Source organism: Euprymna scolopes, chromosome 25 (assembly GCF_053919585.1).
Source record: "Euprymna scolopes isolate OS-2025 chromosome 25, ASM5391958v1, whole genome shotgun sequence".
Taxonomy (NCBI): Eukaryota; Metazoa; Mollusca; class Cephalopoda; order Sepiida; family Sepiolidae; genus Euprymna; species Euprymna scolopes.
In genome coordinates this window covers 59,858,300-59,883,727 of record NC_136506.1, presented here as the reverse complement: position 1 = coordinate 59,883,727, position 25,428 = coordinate 59,858,300, and the positions used below count along the sequence as shown (strand labels likewise).

The following is a 25,428-nucleotide window of genomic DNA, read 5'->3' as shown; positions in this document are numbered from 1 at the left end:
TGGAAGACAGTGAATGCAGTCAGGAGATTCAGAGTTTCTATCCATTGCGGTTATCACCTGACGAAGGCCAGAGGAATAGTTGGCCGAAACGTCATCAAACAACTAAGAAAAGATGAAGTAATAATAAATAAATAAAATTAACAAAACGTTTATTTACATTTAATGCAGAAGCACCAAGCAATTTTTCCTTTTGAATTAATTCTTGTTTTTATTTATTTTTTATCTCAATTTTAGTATAAATCGAATTCCTTATTTTTTCTTTTGCAATAAAAAATTAATTGATAAAAAAGTTTACATATTTTTATTATAAGGGGTGAAAAAATAAACACAAAATATATTTGAAAATTGTACCCATTTTGTACTTTCAAAGCTCAACAGATGCATGTGCTACCTGCTGGCATGTTTGAAAGTTAGGGTCTGGCTTTATGCACAATTATCGGGATGATGAGGTGTGGGAGGAATAAGAAAGTCAGAACACCAGAGTTGATTGGTCAAATAAAGAATTTCATTGATAAAGACCGTCGTGCATCTATAGACAATAAGTGCACAGTTTGATGTCAGTGTGGGAACTGTACACACAATTATTCATAAAGGAACTGAAGATGCAGAAGATTTTTGCAAAGTTTGTCCCAGGGGTACTTAGAGAAAATCACAGACTATTTGACCAAGATAGGCATAAAGACAGTTCCTTATCCTCTCTATAGTCTCCCTGTGACCTTTGATTATTCCTTAAGCTCAAGAAAAGTCTTAGGGACTGTCATTGTGAGACAATAGAGGAGATGAAAGCGGCTGTGACTCATACAAGAGGACTTCCACGGGGCTTTCCAGAAGGTTGGAAAAGTACAAGAGGAGATTACTTCAAAGTGTGTACTATCAATAAAAGTGGCCATATGAAAAGTCTAGAAACTTATTGAAAGCACCACATATTTGCTGTATATTCGTTTTCCACCTTTTCTTTGTTTTGTTGGTTCTTGTTAGAATGCCAAAATTATTTCCTTGATTTATGTTACCGATTTGATAGAAAATAAAATTGTTGCTTAGTTTTTTTTTTTGGGGGGGGGGTATCATATTTCTGTTCTTTACTATTTTTGATCATTCTTGTTTTGCATAAAAAAATAAAACATCTTATTTCAGACATGTAAAACAAGGGTAAATTACAATGAACGTAATGAATCCTAGGCAACGCTAGGTATGTACAGCTAGTTTACAATATAATAATCCTTTTTATTATTTTAGACTCGCTTCATTCATTTTTGTTTTAATTTTACTGATATTTTATGTCATTCTAAAAAAAATTTTAACTAAAAAAAAAAAAAATGAAAAAGTGAAAGAAAAAAGTATACCAAAAGAATGATTAATTTACTTCAACGTCTGAACGCTTGCCAATTACTTTTGCAGTTTTCTAGATGTGATGATCTCTTCCAAAAAGCATGCCAAAATAAGGAATTAGTAAAGAATTAGAAGGGAATAAAGAGAAGAGGAAACATATCTAAACTTGTTGGACAAGGTAAAATTGCAGACAGAGAAGAATGGTGTTGAATAAGAAATCTCAAAACAGCAGCACATCTGTAGAAGGAGAATGGTCTTTTAAGTAACTTAATATAGTAGGCAATATGTTCGAAGTTCTGTTTTTACTGATGAGAAGTTTATGCACAGTTTTCACTGAAAGTTGCTGATGCATTGCTTCTCAGTCACAGTTAATGTTGGGTTGTTAGTAGACTTATAATTAACAAGGACCTCACAAGGAAAAATCATAAAAATAATTCTAAGTGTTGCAAGTAAAAAAAAAATAAAAAATTGCTGATATAAACAAGTAAAAACCTATATGGTCCCCTGACTGATGCCTTTTTCATGTTTCTGAATACAAGGTAATAAAGCAACTTTAGTAAAAGCATTAATCACAATTTTTTTTATTTTGTAAGTAACGAAATAAAAATCTCCAGGCAATTGCTAGATTTTTAACTTTGCCATCTGAAATTTTTAAAAAACGCTGAATTGAAAACAAAAAAAAATCTCCATAAAAGAAAAACACAAGATTTTTAATTTTCTAGAAAAATTTTTTTTATAATATACAAAATATTCCGTGTTTACTCTCTCTATAGTTTTGGGATTATCTTGAAGCGGTTAGCTCTCAAAATTTCTGCCAAATTTTAACAGCTAGTTTCCTGTTTTTCGCAGAATGGTAACTTTTGTTTTGCCAGAAAAATAATAAAATAAAACAGTGTTTATTGAAAATTAATTTAAATGTTACAAATCACAACAATAGCAAATCTGAATATTGAATATTGACAAAGAAATTCTCCACAAATATCAGAAAAATTAATGATTGTAAAAGTTTCATTTTACAAATATCAATTTTTATAATATTTGTGGAGTTCTTAAAAAAAAAAAATCCATAAAAAGCAAGCAACAAATGTATACATGATTAATTGATACATTTTATAACCGTTCTGAAAGGTGGGTTGGGAGGGGCGGTAAAAGTGTCACCAGTAAAAATGGCACAAGTGTATGAATGGGGAAAATAGCACAAGATGAAAATCTCGAAAGTTTAGAGAAAATATATAAATGGAAAACATTTAAGTTTTTGGGGTTTTTTTTTTGGTTTTTTTACATAGGCATCACCAGTTATCAAGGCCAAGAGGCCACTCGAAGATAAGGGTTAAAGCATGTACAGTAGAAATTGGACATTATAGTAACCGTTAATAATGGAGATTCGGTAAATTTGTTAACTTATATGGAACGGCTCATCAAAAACTTGTTTATGTTAGACTTGAAGACAACCATATTGTAATCAGCTGGAAAGCGGAAGATAATTCCATAGGCGTGCAGTTCTAAGAAAGAAGCTTTGCTCATGGAATCTACGCTTAGGTTTAGGCACAGATAAAGAGTGGGGGAAACTAGTGATAGTGATTTCTGCCAGACGGGTGTTTCGTGTGAAAGTTTGGTGAGGGGGGGCATAGATTCGAGCTCAGCCGAGCACCTGCCATGAAAATAACGATACAGAGATAGACTCGCAACATCTCTTCTGTGAGAAAGAGGTTGCAGGGAAGAGAAAAGGACACCCCCAACAAGGCTACGAAGTCTATTTTGAACTCTATCAAGGTAGGATAAGTCCTTTCTAGCAGCTGCTGTCCAGATGTGGCAACAGTACTCCATCCTTGGACGTACCTGGCTCTTATATAGATAGAGAATTGCATCAGCAGCGAGATATCTACTGGATCGATAGAAGGATCCCATCATTTTTCCAGCTGCCTTGGAAACGGATTTAATGTATGTGTTCCATTTAAGATCAGGAGTAAAGGTCAAGCCCAGAAGCTTGTCAAAACATGAGGTCTCCCCAAGAGGAGAGCCATTCATTTTAATGGATGCTAGATGGGGATCAGAGCGTTGATGATATAAAGATAAATGCTTGGTTTTAGATGCATTAAAAGTGACAAGCCACCTCTTTCCCCATTGTACCACTTTCTCAAGATCAGAGGAGAGATAATCAGAGATCTTGGTCATTTACGGTCTTAGATGTGCTACCATAGATAGTAGTGTCATCAGCATAGATGTCTATGAATGATGTAAGGAGGACATTTGGAAGATCATTAATATAGATCAGGAAGAGAGTTGGGCCCAGGATGGACCCTTGAGAGACTCCAGCATTAATACTAAGAGCTTCTGATTTCTGCCCATCAACCACTACTCTTATGAACCTATCAGAGTGAAATGATTTAATCATTATTTGTTTGTCAAATGAAAAAAAAACAAAAAAAAAACAAAGTATTATCTTTAAAAGTAGATGAGGACCCTTAGCTATCCTCTTCAAAAATGAGATTCTGATTTTTTAGACGATTACGTGTGACCACCCCGAAAAAATATTTTAGAATTTCAAGTAGAGGATCAGTTTTTCCTATAAATTTATATTGAAATGGTCCTTCATTTCTTGGTCATTCCAACTTTTTTTGAACAGGTTATTAATCTTTTATCTCTAACCATAAATCCAATTGGCAAAGTCGTAAAACCATATGAAATCACTTTAAAAGGTAAAGCACACACAAGTTATCTCTCATAGGAAAAAATAGTTGTTAGTCTTGAGTTCTAAACTGTCACAAAGGCCTAGAAATGAGGATGTTATTTTACATTAAATTAGGCAGCACTTTTCAATAATCGAATATATTTTTGTCAGCTCTTCTCTGAATATTTAAAAAATAACTTATCCAGTTAGGCAGAAGAGGAACTTATCCCGTCTTTGGTAACATGTATTTGTTATTATATATTCGTTTTTTGACAACTTTTTCGAATCTCCGTGAATTGTAAAACAAATCCAAATTGGCATGTTCTTATTTACTTGCCTCCTCACGATAGATAAAGGTCAGATTGTTATGTGTAGAAGACACTTTAAAAAATTGAGTTGTCTGCTTACTAGTTTGTAACCTTATATTGTAAACCAATTGCATATATTAAAGTTCAATCTAAAAATATATAATCAATATTTGTAAAATGAGTCTACAAGAGTTACTGTAGTGCTAGTCAAAATCAGTCATAGAACTGTTACCTATTTTGACCATTTAAACCTTTGGCCTGGTGTAAAACATTGAGTTAAAACAGCCAAATGACACCGTTTCATAACTAACGATGCCTTAATTTTTTTTTAATTCAGTACCATTTAAAACCCCTATTTTGACACAAGTATGAATTTTAGAAGAAAAATAAAAATTAGCCCCAAAAGGTGTGTTTTTCACCCCTAAAGCACCTTGGGGCTCAAGCCCCAGAATTTTTCCAGGGTCAAAGATTACTGTTCCAGAAAGATCCATGTGATCTTGCTTTTGAGTAATTTTCAGCAAAATCTAATGGTCAGAAAAGATTCTATGTTCCGAAAAGTGCTATTTTTTACCATTTTGACCTCTTTTGACCCCCTGGGGACGCAATCAGAACTTTTATAAAAAATCCAAGAATGTTACATTTCCTCCCTTGTAACTTCATGCAAAATTTCAAAAAAATGTAAGTAGTTATTGAGAATTTTGTGAATGAACAGACGAGGGTGAATTCTACAGTCCAATTCCAATTAAGTTGGTAGACCAATGATAATGTTGCCAAAACAAGAAATGACTATGGCTACTATCATCTTTAGTGTTATTATCACTGTTAACAATGGTTTTAAAAGTTTGGTTAACTGTGGTGATGACATCGGGTTAAGGTCAGCAGAGATTCTGCTTGAAAGGAGTGCCAATGGAGTTGCTGTCTCATTCAGCAAAGATGGTGGGGAAGAAGCCCAACGTGTACATAGAAAAAAACATTTTTTTTTTAGATATACAGCATGGTTATTTGATGATAAGAATGCCTTGATGAGAGTACGTTGATGAACGTGCACAGAAAGACAAAACTGTATTCAACTCTGCCACACAAGTTGAGTTGTTGAAAGATCAAACATCTAACTTTAAGTGCAGAGCCTTATCCAAGGCACAACACTACATGTCTAAACAAAGGTTAAATGTCAAAAATTTATAATAGAATTGTCAGCATGAACATGTGGTGCAACAGATAAAGGTATTAATTAACAATCAGTTCTAAGGTTTAATCCTTACCACAGGCAATAACTAATAACATAACTGTTACATAATCACGATCGACAGAATGAGACCAATCCACACCAATGGATCAAATAGTTATAGATTTTGTACCAAGATCAAAAAGATGCACCTGAAAAAGGTTGGCGGAAACATCATTACAATAAGGATGAAAATAGTTATCCAAATACCAATAGTGTGTCAGTACATATGCACACCAGAAGTCGGATGATCTACTTTGGGCAACATTAACAATATATATCTATCTATCTACAATTATATAAATGCAACTTTGTTTGTGTGTGTGTGTGTGAGGAGTTCCTTATAGACTCCGAAATGGCTAAACAGATTTTCTTTAAAATTTACAGAACTTCAGTATATAAGTCTGGGAGTGATCTTGGGTTTTGTCTCAGAATACCCCCCGATAATCAAAACTGTTATTTTAATTTATCTATCATCGGTAAAGCCATTTTTTCCATGTCATCACTTAGCAACAATGATAGAACAGCGGGCCGTGAAAATTCCACTGTGAGTGAGTTAATAGCATGATTTTTTTTTTGTATGATGTGGTCTGTAGGTTCAAACTCCGCATGTAAATTTCTTTCTTTTTTTTTTTTCCGTTAACTGGAAAAAAAAAAATTTATATAAAATAATTTTATAAAAAAAACAGTTTCTTCAGAGTGCAATGTAGAATAACATACATTTTGGACTAAGTTACTGCATGAAAGCTTCCTCCCAAGCGGTTTCACGGATTTCGATGACAATAAAAATATAAGAGTGTGAAATATTTGTTGATCATCATTCAATCCCAGGCAACCTTGGGTCCCTGCTAGTATATAATAAAATTATGCGACCATAACTGAAAATCTCATTGGGACCATTTTGTTCAGCATAGTCTATAAACATCTTGTCAACAAAAGATCTTATATATAAGGTTACAAAACAAATGCTAGACACGCTTGAGTGCATTGTAGAATTTAGTTATAAATTTATAGTTTGAAACTTAAATGACTAAAATGCTCAAGATATCGGGGAAATATAAACAAAAAAAATCCAAAATTCATATCTGAACTTTTTTTTTTTTAGTTTACACAACATTCGAAACGTAATTTCAACTGGTCTGAAAGATGGATGTTTCATTTTTGTTAACTCTAAAGAGTTCCAAAGCAGCAATAATAAATACAGAAAAAAACATGCATAAATTTAGAAAACAATATGAATTGAAAAATTCCATAATTTTCTGTTGCTTATTATAAAAATTTCCAATAATTCAACTGAATTTCCATGAAATTTTGTCTTCATAAAATTCTTCCACCAAAGAGTAAAATCTAATTAAGCAATCTACAATAAGATTAGACAGATAATTGTTAATCAACATAAAGAGGTTGGTCTAAGCAGGTAGAATTACAGGTGACAAGAGAGTGACTGAGTGCATTTTCTTTTCCAGACAAAAAGAAAAAAATATTTACAAAAGAAACTCGTTTTCAAGTTTTTCTACATGTAATCTATTTGTTCTTTACAAAATCAAAGCTAACTTGACTGCAACAAAATTCCTTAATGTAATAGACTTAATCAACAACTTGATAAGATCCTCAATTTCTAAATCTTTCTCCTTCAACTGCCCACTCTTGTTCTTTATTTTCATCATTAGCGAGAATATTATTAAAACGGAAAAATATAAAATCAAATAGCATGAAATATTTGTTTGGAAATTTTTAAAATGTTAACATTCAGTTTTTTGTAGTCTTTTGGATAGTTTCCCATTTTACTTTTTTTTTTCATCTTCAGTTTCCATATGTTTTGTTGGATGTTTTTATAGTTTGAAATTTGGATTGAGGATACAGTGTGATTAAGTTGTCATTCAAAGTTTTTTGTTTGTTCTTAAAGTTTTGCTTCAGGTGCAGTCAGCATATTTGACAGACTCAGGTGAAAAAGAGAACAATAGAAAGCAAAGTCTGCAAATGCAAAACCCTGTACGCGACGCTGGGGTTCGGCCACCGTGGACAAAAGACCCTTGCGCGACGCTGGGGTTCGGCCACCATGAACGAAAGACCCTTGCGCGACGCTGGGGTTCGGCCACCGTAGATGCAAAGTTTGTACAGGACACTAAGGATTAAAACTTATACATATTGATTTCTTTCTTTTTACGTTCATTACTTTTTTTTTTACATCATACAATTTATATTGCAATAAAATAATATTTCCAAGAAATTAAGCTAATTCAGATTATTTTTGTTAGTGTCGAGATTTTAATTGAAAATAGATCACACTTTAGATTCTATTTTCGAATGCTTTATATTAGCTTTTCTTACAAAAGTGTCCACTAAGACTTTAGTAGTTTGTTACGCTAAAACTTTTTCAGTTTTCTTCTCCCAGTACTTTTTTATTTGCTTGAAAACAAATACTTGTTCAAAAATATCCATTTTAAAATACTGGTGGGGAGGAGGGAGCAGTTACTATTTACAACTATAGAGTAAGGAGCCTAGTCCCTAGCTGCAAACTTAGTTAAATCACTTTTATTTACAAATATATTTTTATAATTTTTTTTTAATCTTAATCTAAAAAACATTGTTAAATCCTATTTTAATCACCTGAAACAAGTTCTTTTATGACTTTTTCAGAATGAATACTATTATATATTTGTCTCTACTATTATAGAAAAGTCGCTTTGTGTGTGTGAGAGAGAGAGTTCCTTATAGGTCCTGAAATGGCTGAAATTTGGAAATTTCATACAAACCTAATTTACATGTCTGGCAGTATTCTTAGATATGTTTTGTACAGAAATTGATCTGATAAGTATTGAAAACTGAAAAATCCGATCCTAAAGTTTTTTGTCTTAAAAGCCAAGAATTTTTACAGGGAAATATTTTATGTTAGACCAACAAAGAAGATAATAAAATCTTAGAAAATGATTTCTTCTAAAAACAACTGAATTATTGACATCTGGAGCTGAGTGGTCGACTACAGATTAAATGATCCCTGTTCAAGTCCGGGTGTATGTCACCATTTTATTTAAATTGTTTTCTTACTAATGAGTTCAATTTACGATAAAAAAGAGGTACAATTTAAAATCGCCACAAATCATTTCTTCATTTTCACATTTTAAAACTAAGCATTATTCAAATGTAACTTTTCCAGAGAATTTATCGTCAAGCCCAAATATGATCTGAGGTGATCTTGGAAACAAACACAGATGGAATTTAATAAAAGATATTATTTTATATTTTTTGGAATTAGTCCACTGGCCAAATTATTCCTAAGATAATATTCAATAGAGGATTGAGTCTATAATAATACATACACAATCTGCATGAATTAAAATATGTTTAAACATATTGTAAGACCAGGCAATGTTGGGTGTCCAACTAGTTTATTTTTAAAATTAAATCAGTATTTTCTTTTTTCCACAAACAACACCAGAACATGGATTCTGCTAGTATTATATTTAATTCTGTATTTTTATACAGGAGAATTGACTAGAGTAATCATTTTACACATGTAAGAGCATTTTATATATGAGAGAGAAATTATTCACAGAATAAAATAAATATATGTATGTATAAACGTATTGGTTAATTCAACAAGGGGAAAACATCAATGGGAAGAGGGGTTATATATGCTCTTTATACCTGGGCATTTTGAATCCAAAGACGTTTTAGGTTTTGGATACAAAGAGATTTCAGATTTTGAATCCAAAGACGTTTCAGATTTTGGATCCAAAGAGGTTTCAGGTTTCAGATCCAAAGAGGTTTCAGGTTTTGGATATAAAGAGTTTTCAGGATAATAAATTATTTTTTGTAAATAAAATCATGATTCATATTATGTTATGTTTTGTGTTTAATTTTTTTGTCTTTTTAATTAAAAAAAAAGGATACCTCTCCCCTCCCAACAATTGAAAATATGTATCAATTAAGTTTTAAGTTAAGCATCCAAGTTTTTAAAGTAAAATAAATATATAATAAATAGAAAACTTGTGATTTTAGTAAAAGTATAATTTTCTTTTGTTTGTAAACTCTGAAATTAGCCGTGATTTTTTTTACGGATGTTTTATTCAACAAACAGTTTATTTCGTGCTGAGATCACAATGCAGGATTTGTTTTGTTCAGAGAAGAAATCATCCTTGACTGCAGCAATTTTTAATTTGTCACAGCCAGATTGTTCCTTTTTTTTTTTTTTTTTTTTTTCAAGGTACTCACCACTTATCAAGGCCCGGAAGCCACTCGGGGATAAGGGTTATTGCATGCACAGTAATCAATGGGATAGTATCATAGTAATCCTTAGTAATGGAGATTTGATAAAGTGTCTTACTTAAGGGGGCGGTTCATTAGGAATTTGTTTATGTTGGACTTGAAGACATTCAGGTTGTAGTCAGGTGGAAAACAGGCAAACGGAACAGAGTTCCACAGGCGTGCACTTCTAAGAAAGAAGCTTTGTTCATGGAATCTATGTTTTGGTTTTGGCACAGATAAATAGTGGGGAAAATTTTTGACAGTGGTTTCAGCTAGGTGGGTGTTTATTGTGAAAGATTGGCGAGGGGGTAGCAGAGATTGGAGCTTAGACGAGCACTTGCCATGGAAGTAACGATAAAACAAAGACAGGCTCATAACGTCTCTCCTGTGAGAGAGAGGTTGCAGGGAAGAGAAAAGGGCATCCCCCACTAAGCCTATTTTGTACTCTGTCAAGGCAGGATAGGCTGTTTTTAGCAGCTCCTGCCCAGATGTGCAGCAGTACTCCATCCTTGGACGTACTTGGCTTTTATATAGATAGAGAATTGCATCAGCAGTGATATATCTTCTGGAGCTGTAGAAGGATCCTACCATTTTTCCAGCGACCTTGGCAACAGACTTGATGTACATGTTCTATATAAGGTCAGGAGTAAAGGTCAAACCCAGAAGCTTATCAAAACATGAAGCTTCCCCTAGACGAGAGCCATCCATTTCAATTGATGCCAGATGGGGATCAGAACGCTGATAATGTAAAGATAGGAGCTTGGTTTTAGATGCATTAAAAGTAACCAGCCACCTCTTGCTCCACTGTACCATGCGCTCAAGGTCAGAGAAGAGAGAGTCAGAGAGAAATTTGTCATTTATGGCCTTTGATGTGTTGCCATAGATGGTTGTGTGATCAGCATAGATGTCAATGAATGATTTAAGTATGTGGTATGTGTTTTGGAAAATCATTGATGTAGATCAGGAAGAGAGTTGGGCCCAGGATGGACCTCTGAAGGACTCCAGCATTAATACTGTGGGCCTCTGATTTCTGCCCATCAACCACTACTCTTATGAGCCCATCAGAGAGAAATGATTCCATTTTGCAGAGCTAGATATTCCTCACTTTAAATAGCCCTCATAGGGAGGCAGTAAATAGGGATTTTGAAATCTTCGGACTGGGAGCAAAGTGCAGTACCTGATGTCTTCATCACTATTTTAAGTTTGAGGTTAAAATGAAATAAATGAATCAAAGAAGTTTGATTTCATTAAATTCCTTAAATGCTAATATCAAAATCACAACATTGACTAAATAGTAATTAAAAAGAAATAGATTAATTAAAAAGTTCCAGACTGTACAACTATCAACCATATTTAAAATTTCTGACTTAATGGAGGAGGAGGGGGCTATTTGTGATTTAATTTTTAGAAAAAAGATTATATACTAGCAAAAAAACTTATGTTCCTTTTGTATAATTGTTATCAAAATCAACCTTGTTATTATGGGTGCTATAAGACATTTTAATGAATGAGGGAGATAGGGAAGAGGAAAGGGGAGGGTGATATGCCAAGTAGTTGATCCTTTTCTATTTTCAAAGCATGTTACATGGCGAAAGGAGAAAAAAAATGACTGACATGATTGTCATAAGTAGTTGATGCAGTTGACGTTCTAAATGAGTGACTTAGCACCTGTGAATGAAAAAAATTTTTGTTGCTTACTGTTAGGGTGTAAATTATTCACAAATAGTAAGTGAAGATGTCACTTGACAATCAGATGTTGTCTACCATCTGCTGCTGCTTGAATATTATATGTTTGATAAGAATCAATGCTCAGCAAATTTGTTTACCTTTTTTCACCTAGGATTAAATATGCAGAGATGAAAGTTTCTGTTTGTTAGCAAACTTCTAGCATTTGGGAGATAGACCTCACCGTCCTCTAATCATATATATTTTTAATCTTCATTATCCAGTGTACTTTGATAAGTATATATAGTTTTGATCAAAGATGAACAAGTATTGCGAGGTCTTCATTTGTGCTCAACAACTTTATTTTATTGCATTTAAAACTTGAAAATGACGATAGATCCGCATAACCATATAAATTCTGAAACTAGTCCTTTAATAAATATATTTTATGGAAGCATATTTTTGTAGAGATACAAGTTTGCAGTTGATGTATGAAAAAATATATCATTTTACTTACTAATTTCAAAAATAATTTTAAAAAAAAAATGCTAGAACGTGGTTCATGAACTGGAAAATACTTGGTGTGCTTCAATGGAAGAATGAAGATAACTATAATTTGACAGAAATTTCAATTAATGTTATTTTACTTTTTTGGCTGAGTAATCCCACCACCATAAAATCGAATTTCTTGAAATGAAAAAGAAAAACTTAAAAAGTTATGATTTTTTAAGTTTCTTGGTTCATACACAAATACAAACACAATTAGTTGATAATCTCTTTTGTCAACTAATTGCCTATTTTCATATGAAATGACAAACTTAAAAAGTTATGATTTTTTAAGTTTCTTGGTTCATACACAAATACAAACACAATTAGTTGATAACCTCTTTTGTCAACTAATTGCCTATTTTCATATGAAATGACAAACTTAAAAAGTTATGATTTTTTAAGTTTCTTGGTTCATACACAAATACAAACACAATTAGTTGATAATCTCTTTTGTCAAATAATTGCCTATTTTCATATGAAATGACAAACTTAAAAAGTTATGATTTTTTAAGTTTCTTGGTTCATACACAAATACAAACACAATTAGTTGATAACCTCTTTTGTCAACTAATTGCCTATTTTCATATGAAATGACAAACTTAAAAAATCCCATAACTTTTTAATACATACAGAATGGAATGATAAAATCGTAGCCCTAGAAAAGATGACATGATTCCATTTCCGTTTGATGAAAACAGACTTTCTTTTTTTTTTTTGTTGCAGACCATCTACTAGTTGGCCAGTTGTGTACAAATTTCAAGAGCGATAGGAGCCTTCAATCATGCCTGAAAGTGACACAATGTTTAACAAGTGAGATCGGAGATGCGCCACTATACAACTCATGCTCTCTACCAATCTAAGTTATAACAGGACCATCGCCAGCACACTCAAAATGCAAATCTGGATGGTTCAACGCTTGAGGGCATAGCTCAATAAAGTTTCTGGACCCATATCAAGGCGGTGATTGAAGCTGAAAGCAGCTACATTGAATAGATGCCAGTTCTACTACATAATCAAGTTACCTTAATTGATTTTTCAATAAAAGTTTTAAAATAAAGTTGTATTGTGACAAATTTATCATTTCACCCTATGCATACAGTAGGTAAAGTACACTAATGTGTACTTTGCAATACTAAGGCAGTAGTTTTTATGACCTCAATAGAGTTCAACTTTCATATAAGTCTAAAGGATGTTTGTTGAACTGGATGCATATTTTATAAATTTAAAGAAATTAACATAAATATTACATAAATACATTTTCAAACTAAGTGACTTTTTTTTGATAATCCACAAAAAGTAGGCATAAAGAGTATTCAGCATTAGTTTGAAGCAAATTATTTTTATTAAATAATTTCTATGTTTTTTTGCTAATAAAAACAATATAATGATTATAGTTACTTACTCTCTCATGCAAATAAAAAATTTTTTCACAAAATTTCAGAAATGTTTTTCTCCATATTAGAAATAGTAGAAACTAGGTAAAAATGAAAATCGACAAACCTAAGTACTATATCAACACTGCTAAGGTGCCGGTATAAACTAGTAAAAATTAAGATAATGCTCATTGTCGGTAGCACCTTGTTTAGCAGCGATCTGGGGAGAAGACTGGCGCTATAGCTTACCCCCCTTGCCCACTATGTGGCTCAACTTATTGCACTGGTAGCAATGTATGTGTCTTCGTATCCCTCAGTCAGGCATGTCCTTCACACCGTTTCGGCAGATGCTGGTGCTTCCGCGGCTGCTGAAACCAGCTCCGTATTGTCTTTTAGAATATTCCGAGTTCTGGCCAGCAACTCGTCTAGCCCCAGCTCACTGAGCCTTGACGATGCTCGCAGCAGTCAGCTGACGTTGACTCGAGACGAGAATTGAATCCTTTCATCAGGAGGAATCATACCAATCCCCTTCTAACGGCTGTAGTCACAAATCTTTGAAGGCAGATTAACCTGCATCCAGTTCCTGTTGAAGACAAAGACTATTACCTTTCAAGGTGGATATCAGCTCCATTTCGTAGGCAAAACAGAGACTCCATTTTTGCAACGAGGGTCTAATAAAATTTTGCATTGAAATTTGAAGGTAGGCCTTTCTTGTATTTTGTCTTATTTTGCCTTGGAGGGTAAATCGGGTGAGAAAAATTTCTCACAATAGAGATTAAAACATTACCTTAACAAAATAATGGTTCAATATATAATTTAATGACCAAACGACACTGTAATAATTAAATCTAACTTTCAAAATCATATTTAAAAATAGCAAAATAAAAATGAAAGTAAAATGCCTCTCAGGTACAAGTTCAAATTCAAAGAAATATTTTTTAAATGTCACAGTCGAAAAGGAAGACAAGCAGCATTCAGTTGTCATTGTTCTAAAAGTTTTGGTGGTTTTATTAACCTAACAATTCATGTCTTAACAGTTAACAAAAACTGAGCTAAAAAAACTATCATATCCATGTCTGCAAACTAAATTTCCTTCACAAGTTTCTTATCTGCTGATTTCAGCATTCAACCATGATGATATGTTTATTAGCCAGAAATAAGGAATGACTTTAATGATCTTAAGATTTTATTTATTACAATATGAAGAAAATTCTGAAGAGTCGTAAATAACACTTTTTGTTTATTAACAATTTATGACTAATTCAACTGATCAACTACCAGGGAGAGCGAGGTTCAATCAAAAACGCTTTTTACAAGATGTGTGAACTTAATAGACAGGGACTTCCAACAATACACAACAATTATCTTAACTAGAAAGTTATTTTGAAAGCGTCAATGTTGTTTCGGACGACAAAAATAATTACATTCATTGGACAAGAAAAAAAAACAAAAACGTTTAAGTGGAGAAAAATAGTTTAGCATGTGAAATAATATTGGAATTGAACGGAAAATATCCACTTGAATGTTCATTTAATGTGAAATAATATTGGAATTGAACGGAAAATATCCACTTGAATGTTCATTTAATGTGAAATAATATTGGAATTGAACGGAAAATATCCACTTGAATGTTCATTTAAAGTGAAATAATATTGGAATTGAACGAAAAATATCCACTTGAATGTTCATTTAATGTGAAATAATATTGGAATTGAACGGAAAATATCCACTTGAATGTTCATTTAAAGTGAAATAATATTGGAATTGAACGGAAAATATCCACTTGAATGTTCATTTAATGTGAAATAATATTGGAATTGAACGAAAAATATCCACTTGAATGTTCATTTAATGTGAAATAATATTGGAATTGAATGAAAAATATCCACTTGAATGTTCATTTAATGTGAAATAATATTGGAATTGAATGAAAATATCCACTTGAATGTTCATTTAAAGTGAAATAATATTGGAATTGAACGAAAATATCCACTTGAATGTTCATTTAATGTGAAATAATATTGGAATTGAATGAAAAATATCCACTTGAATGTTCATTTAATGTGAAATAATATTGGAATTGAACGAAAATATCCACTTGAATGTTCATTTTATGTGAAATAATATTGGAATTGAACGAAAATATCCACTTGAATGTTCATTTAAAGTGAAATAATATTGGAATTGAACGAAAAATATCCACTTGAATGTTCATTTAATGTGAAATAATATTGGAATTGAACGAAAAATATCCACTTGAATGTTCATTTAAAGTGAAATAATATTGGAATTGAACGGAAAATATCCACTTGAATGTTCATTTAATGTGAAATAATATTGGAATTGAATGAAAAATATCCACTTGAATGTTCATTTAAAGTGAAATAATATTGGAATTGAATGAAAAATATCCACTTGAATGTTCATTTAATGTGAAATAATATTGGAATTGAACGAAAAATATCCACTTGAATGTTCATTTAATGTGAAATAATATTGGAATTGAACGAAAAATATCCACTTGAATGTTCATTTAAAGTGAAATAATATTGGAATTGAACGGAAAATATCCACTTGAATGTTCATTTAATGTGAAATAATATTGGAATTGAATGAAAAATATCCACTTGAATGTTCATTTAAAGTGAAATAATATTGGAATTGAACGAAAAATATCCACTTGAATGTTCATTTAATGTGAAATAATATTGGAATTGAACGAAAAATATCCACTTGAATGTTCATTTAAAGTGAAATAATATTGGAATTGAACGGAAAATATCCACTTGAATGTTCATTTAATGTGAAATAATATTGGAATTGAACGGAAAATATCCACTTGAATGTTCATTTAAAGTGCAATAATATTGGAATTGAACAAAAAATATCCACTTGAATGTTCATTTAAAGTGAAATAATATTGGAATTGAATGGAAAATATCCACTTGAATGTTCATTTAATGTGAAATAATATTGGAATTGAACGGAAAATATCCACTTGAATGTTCATTTAAAGTGAAATAATATTGGAATTGAACGAAAAATATCCACTTGAATGTTCATTTAAAGTGAAATAATATTGGAATTGAACGAAAAATATCCACTTGAATGTTCATTTAATGTGAAATAATATTGGAATTGAATGAAAAATATCCACTTGAATGTTCATTTAATGTGAAATAATATTGGAATTGAATGAAAATATCCACTTGAATGTTCATTTAAAGTGAAATAATATTGGAATTGAACGAAAATATCCACTTGAATGTTCATTTAATGTGAAATAATATTGGAATTGAATGAAAAATATCCACTTGAATGTTCATTTAATGTGAAATAATATTGGAATTGAACGAAAATATCCACTTGAATGTTCATTTTATGTGAAATAATATTGGAATTGAACGAAAATATCCACTTGAATGTTCATTTAAAGTGAAATAATATTGGAATTGAACGAAAAATATCCACTTGAATGTTCATTTAATGTGAAATAATATTGGAATTGAACGAAAAATATCCACTTGAATGTTCATTTAAAGTGAAATAATATTGGAATTGAACGGAAAATATCCACTTGAATGTTCATTTAATGTGAAATAATATTGGAATTGAATGAAAAATATCCACTTGAATGTTCATTTAAAGTGAAATAATATTGGAATTGAATGAAAAATATCCACTTGAATGTTCATTTAATGTGAAATAATATTGGAATTGAACGAAAAATATCCACTTGAATGTTCATTTAATGTGAAATAATATTGGAATTGAACGAAAAATATCCACTTGAATGTTCATTTAAAGTGAAATAATATTGGAATTGAACGGAAAATATCCACTTGAATGTTCATTTAATGTGAAATAATATTGGAATTGAATGAAAAATATCCACTTGAATGTTCATTTAAAGTGAAATAATATTGGAATTGAACGAAAAATATCCACTTGAATGTTCATTTAATGTGAAATAATATTGGAATTGAACGAAAAATATCCACTTGAATGTTCATTTAAAGTGAAATAATATTGGAATTGAACGGAAAATATCCACTTGAATGTTCATTTAATGTGAAATAATATTGGAATTGAACGGAAAATATCCACTTGAATGTTCATTTAAAGTGCAATAATATTGGAATTGAACAAAAAATATCCACTTGAATGTTCATTTAAAGTGAAATAATATTGGAATTGAATGGAAAATATCCACTTGAATGTTCATTTAATGTGAAATAATATTGGAATTGAACGGAAAATATCCACTTGAATGTTCATTTAAAGTGAAATAATATTGGAATTGAACGAAAAATATCCACTTGAATGTTCATTTAAAGTGAAATAATATTGGAATTGAACGAAAAATATCCACTTGAATGTTCATTTAAAGTGAAATAATATTGGAATTGAACGAAAAATATCCACTTGAATGTTCATTTAAAGTGAAATAATATTGGAATTGAACGGAAAATATCCACTTGAATGTTCATTTAAAGTGAAATAATATTGGAATTGAACGGAAAATATCCACTTGAATGTTCATTTAATGTTAAATAATATTGGAATTGAACGAAAAATATCCACTTGAATGTTCATTTAAAGTGAAATAATATTGGAATTGAACGAAAATATCCACTTGAATGTTCATTTAAAGTGAAATAATATTGGAATTGAATGGAAAATATCCACTTGAATGTTCATTTAATGTGAAATAATATTGGAATTGAATGGAAAATATCCACTTGAATGTTCATTTAAAGTGAAATAATATTGGAATTGAACGAAAAATATCCACTTGAATGTTCATTTAATGTGAAATAATATTGGAATTGAACGGAAAATATCCACTTGAATGTTCATTTAAAGTGAAATAATATTGGAATTGAACGAAAATATCCACTTGAATGTTCATTTAAAGTGAAATAATATTGGAATTGAACGAAAATATCCACTTGAATGTTCATTTAAAGTGAAATAATATTGGAATTGAACGAAAAATATCCACTTGAATGTTCATTTAATGTGAAATAATATTGGAATTGAACGGAAAATATCCACTTGAATGTTCATTTAAAGTGAAATAATATTGGAATTGAACGAAAAATATCCACTTGAATGTTCATTTAATGTGAAATAATATTGGAATTGAACGAAAATATCCACTTGAATGTTCATTTAAAGTGAAATAATATTGGAATTGAACGAAAAATATCCACTTGAATGTTCATTTAAAGTGAAATAATATTGGAATTGAACGAAAAATATCCACTTGAATGTTCATTTAAAGTGAAATAATATTGGAATTGAACGGAAAATATCCACTTGAATGTTCATTTAATGTGAAATAATATTGGAATTGAACGGAAAATATCCACTTGAATGTTCATTTAAAGAATCTAAGATAAACCAACAGAATTCAAAAGGTTGAAAAATTAATTTTCAGAATGCAAAAATGCAAAAAGGAATTTGTAATGGCCATCAAATACAGAAATTGTATAAGCGAGTTTTTTGTTTGTTTTTCTTATTGACGCTGTAAACAAGTCGGCCATTGTAATCTTTTGTTTTAAAAAATGAAGTACTTCGTGACCTTTCGGAATTGAAAGGAATTTGGGGTACTTGTACAGTTTAATCAAGACATTAAAAAAATGATATCGAAAAAAGGTTATATTGTACGTATCCAAAAAAAAAATTTCACTTAATTTGATAGAGTAGTTTTTTTTTACAGCGAAAAAAAACACATTTTTATGAGAGCGCGTTGAAGTCAGACATTATGGAATGTTTTGAACACGCCATGGGGAGATAACTTCAGTTAAAGTATAGACACTCCCTAACCATCTTTAATACTAGCTTTTCTTCTTAAACTTCAAACCTTTTGCTCTGTATCATAATAAGAAATCTTTTTTCGCTGTATAAAAAACAAAAAACCTACTCGATGAAATTAACTGAAATTTTTTTTTCGGAGAACTTTGTTCCATAACGGATACGTTGTGAGATTTCTCTCAAAATCTGGCAGAATGGAAGAAAACCAAAGAGAAATTACAAGCCCACCTTAAAATTTCAACGTAAATTTTATTTATTAAAGTAAAAAAGGGCCATGTTGCAAAAGATGCGTCATCTTCAGCTATCTGCCACTATGGGCTGGTAACGACCCCGAAGGGAATAATAGTTTGCCTTCCATAAAGGCTGGGTAGAATTCCCGCTGACGAAGAAATACGCAGGTTGGAGATGTAGAGGTGTCTTCCACGATGGATACTGCTAGCTGGGCATACACGAGGAGTCCTTGTAGAATCTGTCCAATGGCAGACAAATGACAGGTCAAACAGTAGACTTTAATTTCGTCTTGACAAACATCAAATTGCAGCACATGCATGCAAATATAATTCGCCCTACTTAAGGGCATTGGTAATTGCAATGATAATTTTCCGCTCCACATTTGGGCATTAAAACATCTCGAAGCAGCAAAGTATTTTTGCTGCCTCGATTCAAGTGAGAAATCCACTCGTGTCCAACTCTACGTCTTTCCAGATTCTGATTTGAAAAGGGAATTTGGTGCCGAGAACATTCTCGGCAGTTAGTTATAACATGCAATTTGATTGGTTAAAACAAATCCGTGGACGGAGAAACCTCCAATAAAAAGCTTGCTTATTTCTGCAGAATTACTTACAACATACAATATACCCCCCTTTTTTTTTTTTTTTTCGATATTTTCATTTTTTAATGTCTTGATTAAACTGTATAAGTACCGAATTTGTAAGCATTTAAACCATCAAATAGAAAAGCTGGTTTTAAAAATCTTAAATTCAAAGGTTTGAAAACTTTTCACATCCTAGACAACATTATCTTAAACTTACAGTTGTAACAATTTGGTTCAGGTTCAATATTCAAATAGTAAAAAAAAAAAAAAAGTTCAATTTAATTGTGCTAAAAGGCAAATGGAAATTGCGAATTTAACTTATCGATAGAAAACCAATCTATCAGAAATGAAAACAATCAACACAAAATTAATTGTAACAATTTGATTCAATGAATTTAATAACCAAACGATAATAAATTTAACTGTTAAAATCACATTTAAAATATAATTAGATAAAATATAAAACTGCAGAGTAAAGAAAAAAAATCGTGGTATCATTAGATATGCACAACTCGTCCATCATAGCAAAACAAGTTTGTTTTCCATTAAAATATGATGGGTGATGGTTTGAAATCAAAAGTAATCTAAGAGTAGGAGAAGAATAAAAGGAGAAAAGGCGGATATCAAAATTGATCCCGTCGGCTGATAATAATAGTCAGAAATGTAGGACAATTGTCTCTTGTATCGATGGGGATAGGGGTGCGGAATGATGAGTCAACTGTTTCAATGGGGTCTGTATTAAATATGATGAAAAAGGAGAGATGCAAAGAAGGTCGATGTAGAAGAAAGGAGGGAGGGGGTATCATCCACTATCTCACCCCTAAAGGATGCCAGAAAACAAAAGGATAGTTTTGTTAATCATGGGGAGGGGAAAGGGAATTAAAATATTCAAATAGTAAAATCTTTCCAGTTCAATTTAATCGCACCGTTTCACGTAAAATAAATAAAATAAATGGAAATTCATTGCAAAGTTGTAGAAGTTTATTAAGTAACAAAAGTATTAATTATTAATTTAATTTTATTATAATTAATATTAAAATTGTAATAATTATATAATTATTAATTTTATTATTATAATATCAAAATTGTAATAATTATATAGTTCTTAATTTTATTTTATTATTATAATATCAAAATTGTAATAATTATATAATTATTAATTTTATTATAATTAATATCAAAATTGTAATAATTATATAATTATTAATTTTATTATAATTAATATCAAAATTGTAATAATTATATAATTATTAATTTAACAATGTGTGACTTCTCGTTTACTTCAAATATTTTTGTTTCTATTAATCGATTATTTATTGAAATCAAAAATGCAATAATAATACTAAAACGAACTTTCTAAATATCTTATTTACTAAAAAGTATTTTAAGTAGCAACTATTATTTTAACAACAATGAATGTTTTGGGAATTGTTTTTTTTATGTCAACTTTAAAATAGTTTCATAAACGTCGAAATGAAACCCGAAAATAATTTCTAAAATATCAAACTTTCATGAAGTTAAAGTGAGGATTAAAAACACGTTAATATGTGGCCACTGGTCAAAAGTTAGAAAAAAGATTCATAATCTATTGATCAAACCACAACTATTTTCTGTGCTATTGTTTGACTGTTGAAATATTTCAGGACTTTTCATAGATACAATCTTTTCTTTTTTTCTTTATAATTTGTGTTCAATTTTCTTTTTCTATTCAACTGTATAAACTGTTGTGATGGCAGAATTTTACAATCGATTTTCAACTGTTTAAAAATAGTTAAACACTACAAGAATTTACATTTTCAAATGACGTCCGATTCCAGATGTCTGCTTGGACAATTACGAGAAGGAAAAACAGAAAATTACGGAATTTTTTATTCTCACCACAATGGCATGTTTCTTTTGGTTAACAAAAGAAGAAGAAAAACAACAACACACACACACACACACACACCCTTCACTAATTCCAAGAATCTTTCGTGCCCCCCCCCTCCTAAAAGACAATCGCTGCGCGCATGCGCGCACACAGACACAAATGGTCGCAACTCTCACTTCCAACCACACAAGCAGATTGGGTTCTTTTTTTAATCAATATAAACTCTACTCAAAGTTACAAACTTTTACGATCCAATAATGAATATTCACGTGGAGAAGGAATGACGAATGGAATGTCTTTCCAGGGGAAGCAGAGAAGGGGGAAACAAAATGGACTCAACGAGATAAACAAATGAGATTGATAATTAAAAAGAAAGTTCAAACTAAGCAAATATATTTTCTTAGAACTTGACATTAAAATTTAAATACATTCATTAAATTACAATTTAAGTCACTTTTTAAATCTATTTTCAGTATAAGCCATTTTATATGGTAGAAAAATTTTAAGGTCTACACACATAGTTAACAGATCATTTTTATCGTACATAAATCTGTGTTGATGAAACTATCAGACATGATTTCGTGTGTGTTTTCTCGCATATACATAACTTTCATAAACACACACACACACACACACACACACACTTACGTGAATATTAGATTCAAAATATATAATCAGGGAAAATTAAAACATTTTTATTAATTTTTCTGATTTAATCCTATCTTATAAACAAGACTATATTTTTAATTAATTTTCTCTGAACTGTCCACCCGGGTAACGCCGGACAAACATACAAATTTATTGATAAGAAAACCATCAAAACCAATAATAAATAAAAGCATCCTCTCGCGATGAAAGAAGAGTCAATCCCAAAATAGGATCGTCTTAAAACGACCACTCCAAGATGATGATTTCAGATTCATAACTTTGGCATTCGAACACCCAACCTACCCTCTTCACCCTAGTGACGGGGCGGGGGGGGGTCGGATAATTTTTCTGAAAAATGTCGACTTTCATTTAGTCGTGTTGTTGTTACACCAATTCTAATCAAATAGAATTAAAAACTTGAATTTAACTGCATGATTGCACGAGTTACTTTTTTTTTTTATTTAATTTGTGATTTTTTCTTTGTTGATTTGTTTCACAAAATGAAAAATTTCCCTCAAAAAGTTTTCAGCTTTTTAACTTTCAATAATACTATTTTTAAAATAAAAGAAACATTCATTTCAAACATTTTTCTATTAAAAAGTTACATTTAAACATGCTTTTGAAAAAACAGTTTTAATTGAGATTATTTTAATGTTGAAAAGTTTGAAATCTTCTTTTAAATCATATTACTTCCGCTTTTCAAATGCAACAAAAAATGTTAAAGCTTGATTTTTTTATGGCATATAAAAATTGAATTATCTACTAAAATGATTTGGGGAGGGACAATTGTTGAGAATAGGATCATTTATTTTTGTGTTTCTATAGAATTTGAACCGAACTAATTTTTGCTAAACCAAACCTAAAATAAAATTCAGTTCAAATTCTGTAAAAGTACAATAAAAAAACAAATCTAATAAGTAAACTTCACATTTATTTGGAAAAAAAAAACATCAATGTTCATACAAGCATGACAAGGTAATACTCGTGTTTTCTTCATACAATGGTAAATATTAATTATGATTGTTTCGCGTGATTCTCTTGTTTTGGATTACATAAATAAAATAAAGAAAAAAGGGATCCTTTTCTAGATAATTGTTTTTATTTTTTATTTATTTATCGGTACTTGGAAAGCCTTTAAATTATTTATTTATTTTCTTTTTTTTGTATATTCAAGTAATTTTTTTATGTCCTAAATATAAAAAGGTCGTACAAATATTAACTTTAAACATTTTCAGTCACCATTTGTATTTTTTTTTTTTTTTTTATTACTAACAGAGTTTGTTGTTTTTAACCAATTTGCAGCTACAGTAATAAGAACTCAGATGTTCACGAACATTTATTTTATCTGAGAAAATCTTATTAAAACAAACATTCAGTTGTGGTAAAATTTATTGACGGTTTAGGCTCCAAAATCACTTTCAAATTCTTCACATTCTTAAATAGTAACCTAGATATTCGAAAGTGATGTGGAAACCTTAAAATCGGTATATATAAGGTATTATTGTCAATTTGTGTTCATAAAACAAAGAAAAATGGTATTTCCCGACTGCGATCATATTGGATTAATGGCAAAACTAATAGGATTTAACAAGTTTTTCGACGAAATAAACATTCTGCAGTTTATATATTACATGCTTCAAACTTTCCAATTTCTTAAAACTGAAATTTAAAAAGTCATCAGGAACAAATTTTGATTATCAGAAGTGAATAAACAATTACTGCAAAATAGTTTAACAAACAAAAAAAAATGTTACTTGAAAACATTTAGACAAAACTCTGGGACTAATCTGCATAAATGACATGAATTCCAATTTTTGTAGTAATTTTTAAATGCTTGGAACACTTTTCATTTTAACGTCGTCATTGAAATGGATTCATTTTTTAGTCATTTTTAAACAACATGCTCGTAAAGTTTACAGAAATCTTAACAAAAATTAAAATAAAATTTAAAAAAAAACACTCATTAGAGTAAGTTTTTTGTTTTTATATCGGTCAAATAATTGAAGCTAAAATTTAATTTTCATAGTTTTTTTGTTTTTTACAACTTGTCATGTTTGTTTTGTAAACTTGTAAAAAATTTTCTCACCTGTGTTAACTTCCAGTTCATATGCGACCATTCCTTTTTACCAACGTCCATGTCCGATACATCTTCATCAAATATGTCATCATCATTAATGTTCTGATTCTGGATTGTAGTTTCCGTCGGTCGAGTTCTCCTGCTTAAATCTAATGTCAACGCCGTAGCAGAAGACATCTTAACCTTCTTCTCCTTCGCGGTGTGGTTGTATGATATGAAAAAGGGCAGAAGAAATGGCGACGACGACGATTTCGTCACGTGATTGTCGGGGGGGGGGGAAGGTCACGTGATCAAAACAACTCGATAAAAAAAAATAACTTTATAAAATTGTAACATTTAATTAAAAAATAAAATATTAATAAAAAGAATTATCCCACATGGAAACAGATATTAATAGTATTTTATTTTAATCCAAACAACATTTTACAAAGCAACAAGCTTTCGTTTATTTTTAGCCACAGTAAGTAGCTTTATTTCTATAGTTATCCCGATTACTTCGGGTAAAAATAACTTACGGGACGAAAAGACAATTTAAAAACGATAATGTTTTAATCGATTCGAATTTTAGAAAGACAAAATGGGATTGTTATCGATTAGTTGGCAGGATTTTTATTTATCGATTCATTTCTTTTTTTTTTTTTTAAGTTTGCGATATCAGTAAAGTTGGTTTTTACTTAAAGACTTATTCATCATCCGGTTAACGTCAAGTTCCGTACTTCATTGTTGACATTCTTCATCAGCTGATCTGATCTGATATATATGAATGCCCTGGAAAAGTCACTTCTGATTAATGTTTACCAGTTTTAAAATATGCAAACAAACTTAGCTGTT

At 30.7% G+C, this 25,428-nt stretch overlaps 1 protein-coding gene across 1 annotated transcript in view; it reads right to left on the bottom strand.

The window, feature by feature from the left end:
- The window catches only part of LOC145247374 (uncharacterized), a 43,887-nt gene extending 19,022 nt beyond the window's left edge, over positions 1–24,865 (bottom strand). The window contains exon 1 of the mRNA XM_080109055.1: positions 24,607–24,865. Coding sequence (XP_079965181.1) covers positions 24,607–24,774 — 168 coding nt within the window. The 5' untranslated portion in view covers positions 24,775–24,865. The remainder of the gene's footprint in view (positions 1–24,606) is intronic.
- Positions 24,866–25,428: the final 563 nt, after the last annotated feature.